Source organism: Salvelinus alpinus, chromosome 22, assembly GCF_045679555.1.
Source record: "Salvelinus alpinus chromosome 22, SLU_Salpinus.1, whole genome shotgun sequence".
NCBI lineage: Eukaryota > Metazoa > Chordata > Actinopteri > Salmoniformes > Salmonidae > Salvelinus > Salvelinus alpinus.
Window position 1 is genome coordinate 17,682,529 of NC_092107.1, and position 10,324 is coordinate 17,692,852.

The 10,324-nt window shown below is 45.5% G+C and overlaps 1 protein-coding gene across 1 annotated transcript; it reads left to right on the top strand.

Annotated features, from left to right (window-relative positions):
- Positions 1-3,559: 3,559 nt before the first annotated feature.
- Positions 3,560-7,823, top strand: LOC139549152 (transmembrane protein 160-like). The gene is made up of 4 exons (XM_071359311.1): positions 3,560-4,000; positions 4,106-4,130; positions 5,902-5,994; positions 6,147-7,823. The coding sequence occupies exons 1-4, from the start codon at positions 3,782-3,784 to the stop codon at positions 6,443-6,445; spliced, it is 636 nt and encodes a 211-aa protein (XP_071215412.1). The 5' UTR covers positions 3,560-3,781; the 3' UTR covers positions 6,446-7,823.
- Positions 7,824-10,324: the final 2,501 nt, after the last annotated feature.

The following is a 10,324-nucleotide window of genomic DNA, read 5'->3' on the forward strand; positions in this document are numbered from 1 at the left end:
TGCTACCAGGGCTGGTAAAACCTTGGATCATTGTTATACTAACTTCCGCGACGCATATAAGGCCCTCCCCCGCCCTCCTTTCGGAAAAGCTGACCACGACTCCATTTTGTTGCTTCCAGCCTACAAACAGAAACTAAAACAACAAGCTCCCTCGCTCAGGTCTGTTCAACGCTGGTCCGACCAATCTGATTCCACGCTTCAAGACTGCTTCGCTCACGTGGATTGGGATATGTTCCGCATTGCGTCCAACAACAATATTGACGAATACGCTGATTCGGTGAGCGAGTTCATTAGAAAGTGCATTGACGATGTCGTACTCACGGCAACGATTAAAACATTCCCAAACCAGAAACCGTGGATTGATGGCAGCATTCGCGTGAAACTGAAAGCGCGAACCACTGCTTTTAACCAGGGCAAGGTGACCGGAAACATGACAGAATACAACAGTGTAGCTATTCTCTCCGCAAGGCAATCAAACAAGCTAAGTCCCAGTATAGAGACAAAGTAGAGTCGCAATTCAACAGCTCAGACACAAAAGGTATGTGGCAGGGTCCACAGTCAATCACGGATTACAAAAAAAAAAACAGCCCCGTTGCGGACCAGGATGTCTTGCTCCCAGACAGGCTAAATAACTTTTTTGCTCGCTTTGAGGACAATACAGTGCCACTGACACGGCCCGCTACCAAAACCTGCGGGCTCTCCTTCACTGCAGCCGAGGTGAGTAAAACATTTAAACGTGTTAACCCTCGCAAGGCTGCAGGCCCAGACGGCATTCCCAGCCGCATCCTCAGAGCATGCGCAGACCAGCTGGCTGGTGTGTTTAAGGACATATTCAATCAATCCTTATCCCAGTCTGCTGTTCCCACATGCTTCAAGAGGGCCACCATTGTTCCTGTTCCCAAGAAAGCTAAGGTAACTGAGCTAAACGACTACCGCCCCGTAGCACTCACTTCCGTCATCATGAAGTGCTTTGAGAGACTAGTCAAGGACCATATCACCTCCACCCTACCTGACACCCTAGACCCACTCCAATTTGCTTACCGACCCAATAGGTCCACAGACGACGCAATCGTAACCACACTGCACACTGCCCTAACCCATCTGGACAAGAGGAATACCTATGTGAGAATGCTGTTCATCGACTACAGCTCAGCATTTAACACCATAGTACCCTCCAAACTCGTCATCAAGCTCGAGACCCTGGGTCTCGACCCCGCCCTGTGCAACTGGGTCCTGGACTTCCTGACGGGCCGCCACCGGGTGGTGAGGGTAGGTAACAACATCTCCACCCCGCTGATCCTCAACACCGGGGCCCCACAAGGGTGCGTTCTGAGCCCTCTCCTGTACTCCCTGTTCACCCACGACTGCGTGGCCATGCACGCCTCCAACTCAATCATCAAGTTTGCGGACGACACTACAGTGGTAGGCTTGATTACCAACAAGGACGAGACGGCCTACAGGGAGGAGGTGAGGGCCCTCGGAGTGTGGTGTCAGGAAAATAACCTCACACTCAACGTCAACAAAACAAAGGAGATGATTGTGGACTTCAGGAAACAGCAGTGGGAGCACCCCCCTATCCACATCGACGGGACAGTAGTGGAGAAGGTGGAAAGTTTTAAGTTCCTCGGTGTACACATCACGTACAAACTGAATTGGTCCACCCACACAGACAGCGTTGTGAAGAAGGCGCAGCAGCGCCTCAACCTCAGGAGGCTGAAGAAATTCGGCTTGTCACCAAAAGCACTCACAAACTTCTACAGATGCACAATCGAGAGCATCCTGTCGGGCTGTATCACCGCCTGGTACGGCAACTGCTCCGCCCACAACCGTAAGGCTCTCCAGAGGGTAGTGAGGTCTGCACAACGCATCACCGGGGGAAAACTACCCGCCCTCCAGGACACCTACACCACCCGATGTCACAGGAAGGCCATAAAGATCATCAAGGACATCAACCACCCAAGCCACTGCCTGTTCACCCCGCTATCATTCAGAAGGCGAGGTCAGTACAGGTGCATCAAAGCAGGGACCGAGAGACTGAAAAACAGCTTTTATCTCAAGGCCATTAGACTGTTAAACAACCACCACTAACATTTAGTGGCCGCTGCCAACATACTGACTCAACTCCAGCCACTTTAATAATGGGAATTTATGGAAATTATGTAAAAATGTACCACTAGCCACTTTAAACAATGCCACTTAATATAATGTTTACATACCCTACATTACTCATCTCATATGTATATGCTGTACTCTATATCATCTACTGCATCTTGCCATCTTTATGTAATACATGTATCACTAGCCACTTTAAACTATGCCACTTTATGTTTACATACCCTACATTACTCATCTCATATGTATAGACTGTACACTATACCATCTACTGCATCTTGCCTATGCCGTTCTGTACCATCACTCATTCATATATCTTTATGTACATATTCTTTATCCCTTTACACTTGTGTGTATAAGGTAGTAGTTGTGGAATTGTTAGGTTAGATTACTTGTTGGTTATTACTGCAATGTCGGAACTAGAAGCACAAGCATTTCGCTACACTCGCATTAACATCTGCTAACCATGTGTATGTGACAAATAAAATTTGATTTGATTTGATTAATTCAAAAATCATGTTAAACACTATCATGGCCACTAACTGTGGATAAGAACGTCTGCTAAATTACTAAAATGTCACATGTAAAAGTCACAGAGCTAGTCCATGCAATTTGTGACTTAAGCAAATGTATTACTCCTGAACTTTAGGCTTGCCGTAAAAGGGACTGAATACTTATTGACGCAAGACATTTCAGCATTTCATTTTGAATTAATTTGTTAAAAAAATTAAAACAATTCCACTAACATTATGGGGTATTGTGTGTAGACCAGTGACAACAAATCCAAACTAACACAACATAATATGAGAAATGTAAAGGGATGTGAATACTTTCCAAAGGCACAGTACATGTCCTTGCATAGGCTCAAATGCAGAACATTCACACCCCTAACATCAATACAACTGTAACATATTCCAAGTCAGAGATTCTAGGCACATTTATAAAGCCTATCCGAATACAAACCAGCTGGAAACTAAAGGGCATTAGAGGCATAACTTTACAAAAACATTTGGAATGTTGTCAAACAAATAACACAGAAGTGTTGTGTTGCATTTGGTTCTCACTACTATTAACCACACCTCAAACATATCTTCTCAATCAGACTGCATGGTCCCCAAAATGGTTGCCCACATGAGCATAACAGCCGGGCACAGCAATAAAGCCCGGCACACATTCTACACAGGACCATCTAGAAAAAGTTGAAAGCTTCACCAGGTGCAAAGGTGGTTTCATACCTTTTACATGTTCCCCACTAATTAGGGTCATCCTTACAGAATCTTTGGTTCCTTCCCTGTCACACAAACAATTTGAAACACTAAAACTGTTTCATTGGCCTTATGTGATAATGGACTCCATTTTGTGGTCTATCGGCGCCATCTGGTGGCTGAATAAGCTAAACACAAGGTGCAGGAAAAGTATAAAGAGATTAACCATATGTACCGAGAGAAGAACCCAGTAGTAAAAGGAGAAACAGACTACGGTAAACGTTAACAAAATAAAATACACATGTAATAAGAATATGGCACGGCTTATTTTACAATACCAAACGCAGGACGGCGCTGCAATAATATATTTCCCAACATTGTGCACGGGAGCACCACCTCCTTCCGTGTGTCGTTTGCAGTGTGAAAGTTCATAGGGCATGCAAAGGTCGTGTTTTTAGCGAGCAATGGCTGCCTTAAGTTGGTTTACTTGCAGACAGCTGCCGCGGATTGCATCTCAGTTCGCCCGGGTTGTGAAACACGTCAGGCCGCAGTACCTCGGAGGACTGCCGGCGAGGAGAGTCCACGGGTCTTCGCGGAAATGTGTGGTTGAGAAGGAGCAATGGGGCAAGGCTCGGATTCCCGAGTATCATCAGCTGACAGAACTCGATAAGGCGGATGCCTTGGTAAATTACAATGAATATACGCCTGCATTACAGAAATGATTTGTGTGTGCTGACATCAACCACCTTTCTAAATCACTGGTATTTTTCTTATTGTTTGCTCTGCAGATGCTGAGAAAGTCCCACGAAACCGGTAACTGCACATCTACAGTGCATTCGGAATGTATTCAGACCCCTTGACTTTTCCCCATTTTGTTACGTTACAGCCTTATTCTAAAATGGATTCAATTACCACCTCCCCTGCCGCAAATCTACACACAATACCCCATAATGACAAAGCAAAAACAGGTTTAGATATTTTTTCAAATGTATCAAATAAATTTAAAAAACTGATTACATTTACCTAAGTATTTAGACTGTTTACGCAGTACTTTGTTGAAGTACCTTTGGCAGTGATTACAGCCTTGAGTCTTCTTGGGTATGACGCTACAAGCTTCTCCCATTCTTCTCAAGCTGACAGGTTAGATGGGGAGCGTCGCTTCACAGCTATTTTCAGATTGAGTTCAAGTCCGGGCTCTGGCTGGGCCACTCAAGGACGTTCAGAGACTTGTCCCGAAGCCACGTCTACGTTGTCTTGGCTGTGTGCTGGCAGTTGTTGTCCTGTTGGAAGGTGAACCTTCGCCCCAGTCTGAGGTCCTGAGCACTCTGGAGCAGGTTTTCATCAAGGATCTCTGTACTTTGCTCCGTTCATCTTTCCCTCGATCCTGACTAGTCTCCCAGTCCCTGCCACTGAAAAACATCTTCACAGCATGATGCTGCCACCACCATGCTTCCCCGTAGGAATGGTGCTAGGTTTCCTCCAGACGTGACACTTGGCATTCAGGCCAAAGAGTTCGGTCTTGGTTTCATCAGACCAGAGAATCTTGTTTCTCATTGTCTGAGTCCTTTAGGTGCCTTTTAGCAAACTCCAAGTGGGCTGTCATGTACCTTTTACTGAGGAGTGGCTTCCGTCTCGCCACTACCATAAAGGGCTGATTGGTGGAGTGCTGCAGAGATGGTTGTCCTTCTGGAAGGTTCTCCCATCTCCACAGAGGGACCATCTGGGTTTTTGCTTACGTCCCTGACCAAAGCCGTTCTCCCCTGATTGCTCAGTTTGTCCGGGCAACCACCTCTAGGAAGCGCCTTGGTGGTTCCAAACTTCTTCCATTTAAGAATGATGGAGGCCACTGTGTTCTTGGGGACCTTCAATGCTGCAGAAATGTTTTGGTACCCTTCCCCAGATCTGTGCCTCGACACAATCCTTTTTCAGAGCTCTACAGACAATTCCTTCGACCAACATGATTTGGGTTTTTGCTAACACATGCTCTGTCAACTGTGGGACCTTTTCTATAGACCGGTGTGTGACTTTCCAAATAATGTCCAATCAATTGAATTTACAACAGGTGGACTCTAATCAAGTTGTAGAAACATCTCAAGGATGATCAATGGAAACAGGATGCACCTGAGCTCAATTTAGTCTCCTAGCAAAGGGTCTTAATACTTTTGTAAATAAGGTATTTCAGTTTTTTTATTTGTAATAAATGTGCAAACATTTCTTAAAACCTGTTTTCACTTTGTCATTGTGGGGTATTGATTGGGGAAAAACATATTTTATCAATTTTAGAATAAGGCTGTAACGTAACAATGTGGAAAAAGTCAAGGGGTCTGAATACTTTCCGAAGGCCCTGTAGATTAGGAAGAGGTTTAAAGACAGGCTATTTGTTTAATTACTATGCTATGCATTTTGTTAGAATTCCTGTTGGCACAGTTAGATTAGTTATTGTAGTGTAAGACGATCTGCATGCGTCTCTAGGCTATGTTTACACATCTGAATCCAGGATCTTCAGCGACATGGGAGAAGCTCCTGTCTGCAAACACTGACAGGGTTGTTTTCAGACTGGGATCTCCGTGTTGTTCTGTTCTAGGTTTCCTGTCTTGGTTCCGTAACGGACTCCTGGCCACCGGTATCGGGGTCATCGCTTTTGTCCAGAGTGACGTAGGACGAGAAGCGGGCTATGGTAAGGAGGCTAGGAGGGCCAGGGCCCAGGCTCTATTCTATTGCAGCGAAGCATAATTATCAGAAAAGTCCTTAACGTTGCTAAAACACACCCATTATAAATATACTACTATCGGTCATCAATCTTTCCACCTCTCTCTCTCTCCCCCCCAGCCTTCTTCATCCTGGGTGGTGTGTGTGTATCGTTCGGCGGGGCGTCCTACGTGGGCAGCCTGTTTTCCCTGAGGAGGATGATGCTTCTCTCGCTGCCTGCCGTTCTGCTGAATGTTGCTGTGGTGAGCAGCATCGCCCTCTTCTGGCTGTGTGCGGTATCGCTCTACATCGGACGCCTGGAGGTGGAGATTATACATGAGGGTGACGATGACGGAGGGGAGTGCCCAGACTGTCGCGACCGCTGCAACCACTCCCATGGCGGCAGGCACCACGGCAACGACAAAGGCCAAGACAAGTAGAGCGCTTGAGTGGCATAGGTGACGAAGTGCGTGTTTGTTTCTTTGTGTGTGAGTGAGTGAGACGGAGAGGACTGATGGGGAGTGTGTATGACACTCAAAGACACGTGGGTACAAAGGGGATCAGTGAAAGGCATGATTTGGTTCTGTCCTCTGTGATAGTCGTTTGTGTGGGTGGGTGATTGTATTAAATTGCTGTGATAGGTATTAGATGGGGCGGCAGGTAGCCTAGTGGTTAGAGCGTTGGACTTGTAACCGCAAGGTTGTAAGTTCGAATCCCCGAGCTGACAAGGTAATCTGTCGTCCTGCCCCTGAACAAGGCAGTTAACCCACTGTTCCTAGGCCGTCATTGAAAATAAGGATTTGTTCTTAACTGACTTGCCTAGTTTAATAAAGATAATATCAGATGTTAGATAAAAACAAAATGTAGTTTTATTTTACACATACACACACACTGTGAGAGTGCCTCATTTGAGTTTATTTACTCCTGATCATGTTTACTTTATGAATCAAAGAGCCCTGTACAATTCCTAAGCCATACTCTGAGCCAGCCCATGCTGTGTTCACCTAAATATGCTTTTGATTGATGCTATTTAAAAAAATATCAGTTGATTCTATATCCATACAAAGGACTACTTGGATTCTTTGTAGTAATCCATGCTGGTGACGTAGAATGAGGAGATGTATGTAGCCTGTGTTGACGTGTTGAATGGATGAACTAGGCCTATGTGAATTGAACGATATAGGGTATAAATACGTCATCAACAATGGTCTATCTTTCTGCAATTCGATGTCTCGGTATGCGTGTAAGTCTGTGGGTTTTTCTTTTAATGTGTTTGTTCTGTTCTTACAGATTTTAACAGATTTAGTTTTTTTTTAACCCATTTTGGCTTACATTTTTCCAAAGGGTTTTGTGATTCATATGGCAAATAGCACTTTGTCAGTTTTTTTTATTTTTGTCATGAGTTGTAATCACTTTAATAAACATGTTCAATGCAATCTTGAATTCAATATTCGATTTCTATAGAGTAGTTGAACTCTAGAGTAATGATATTTCATACCTTTAGTCAATCGAGGGTTGATAGTTTGGAGCTACAACTTAATCAAAATACCAACCTTAAGAAACTATACAATTTGTATAACCTGTATGTTTTGTTAGCCTGTAGCCTGAGCTACCATCCTGACCTGACCGCTGCGCTACAGAACATTAGCATGCGAGACCTGGATGGTGGAACGAGGCGAGTTAGTCTCTGGGTTAGAGATTAATCTGTATTGCAGTGTGATGCATTTGATTTCTGCATGGCCTTCAGTAAAACTTATTGTACAGCATTAGACTTTATGTATGTATAAATATGTACATAAACACAGTTACAAAATCAAACTGGTGTTATTGTTGTGTGTTTGACCCCTACGTGAGAAGACGACTGTATGTTTGTGGTCAATACGTAAAGGTGCTACACAGGATGAAATCAAATGAAAATTGCATTGTAATTTCAGAAAATGTCCATAATATGTTTCACTTAATACTTACCCACCGTTGCTGTTCTGACTTTGTGGCGGTGTTATATTGCGGAAATCGCTGTGTCATGGTTGTTAAAATTCGACACTGTTTGCTCAATTTCAGTGTGTGTGAGCAAATAAGCACTGAATAGTGTAGGGAATCATTGTATCATCTAAATCGCAGTGAAATAATATTTTCAATAACAAATATCGTTTTTACAACTGTTGGAACAAACCCGCAAGTAAAAGGCTCAACTTGCATATTCGAATTTCTGAAATTACAATGCAAAAATTACAAAATATCCTATGTGCAGCACCTTTTTAAAGAGATCAGAATTTTGCGTACACAAATGTAGGGTTAGCTATCGGGTTTGACACCATAGAAATGGAATAAGAATACGGAATAAGAATGGCTGACATTCCCTTCATTCGTCTTGTGTAGTTCCTGTCACTCAACCAAGCATTGATGCCATGTACTCCTCCATCCTCCTCTCTGGGTACACTACACACAGAGCAGCACCTCCTGTGCTGTCTGGATAACACCGCGGGAGGGGGATTATAAGGATCACGGAGTAGGTTACAGGCCCTGGTGCTGGTTATCTCGCATCCATCGATTCACTGGAGAGATGAGAAGGTTCAGGTCGAGGCGAGAGCTGCTGAGACTCACCTCTGTCCTGAGGTCGGAAGCCCATCCAGTGCTTCTTACTAACCATCCCTCTCTTTCCTTCTCTTTCTCTCCACCACTCCACCCCAGGCGTTTTGGCGCAGTTAGTTTCTCATGCAGGGTGTGTCTGGGTGCTGCATCGTCCCCCCCCTCCCTTCTCCTCGGCTGCGTCTGACTGCGCAGGCAGCTCTGTTTGGCATGCAGGCGGCTCCTGGGGCCTGGCGCGTCTAAAGGGCATGGCGCCAAGCAGCACGCACCCACACTGACAAACACCCGGACCATGGACTGACTCACAACATCACCAACCCACCTCACGGCACCATGGCAGGTTATAGATGAGCGTATTACCCTCCCCTCACGACCTGGACAGAATAGAGGAGGGATGGGGCTGTAGCAGTGAAAGAATGAGTGGAACGGGTGGTGTGGGTGGAGATGGAGGAGGAGGAGGAGGAGGAGGGTTGATAGTGTAACATGAGTGGTAAGATTGAGGGGAGATAAGAGGTGGAGAACAGAGGGGGTGGGGCACGTTGAAAAGTGGTGTTGAGGGTGGTGTAGTTGGGGATAGGATGTATGGAGGGAGGAGAGGGGGTGTAAAGGAAAGGGGGGGTCTACCTTCAGTTCTCACTCAAATATTTCCTCTCATGTTTTCTGTTTCAGTGTCAAGCCCATGTGGCCAAGGTACTATTTCCCAAGAGACCGCAGCTCCGTTTCAGGGGCTGAGATAAGTCTTCAAAGTCACTGACAGACAGACAGCCAGGGCGTAGGGTTGAGGAGAGACGCCCATGTCCCCACAAACTCACAATCCCTATCTGAGATGTAGAGGCACACCTTCACACCCACCATGGAACAGGCTATCAGCTGAAGAGCTCACTCCTGAGAAGGCAAGAGATAAAGGAGGAACCTGAGGTCATTTCTTAGCTCTCTTTACACACGCGCACGTACACTCACATTTTCTCCCCAACAACTGCTCTTGCTTAGTATGCGCTTCCTTTGGTCTTGAGGAGGAATGATCCTCACTCTAATGAACTGGGGCCTGCCACTTGAATGTAAAACAGGATTTAACCCGTCTTCAATGTCAGAGCCTCTCCCTAGGGCTGCCTGGAACAACACAACACCCGCTCTGAAACATACACACGTACGGCCCCTTGGTAACACACACACATGCTCGCATTCGCGCACACACAGATACACTGGCCATTCGCACAACACACTGTATGCATACACACGGCCTCAGGCAGACAGACACAGGCACTCACGCACACAGGCATACACATACAAACACTGCCTCAGTCATGCAGACGCGCACACACACACACACCCTTTGTCTAAATCTTCAGAGCCATTACTAAGAGAGCTTTGGCTCATAAACCTGGATATACAGTATACTGTTTAACAGGCATGTTTTCTCTGCACCACATCAGGCCAGGGTCACTCTAACCTGGTCTACAGGGACCAATATGGATGATGGTTTTAACATCAGGTACTTTTTCATGAACATTGTTATGCACCCGTGTGCGGGGCAGGTATAGATAAACTCAGCCATCACCTTCATCTTTCAATGTCTCGAGACATAAAGTCGAGATGACTTGAGACACAGAGGCATTTTAAGACATCTTGAGGTACATTCTGAAGGCATGTTTTTAGACAGGCAGTAGCGCGGCCCACTCTTACCGACAGTCAGTCAGACACAAGAAGGAAATAAGAAAACTTTCTTGTAC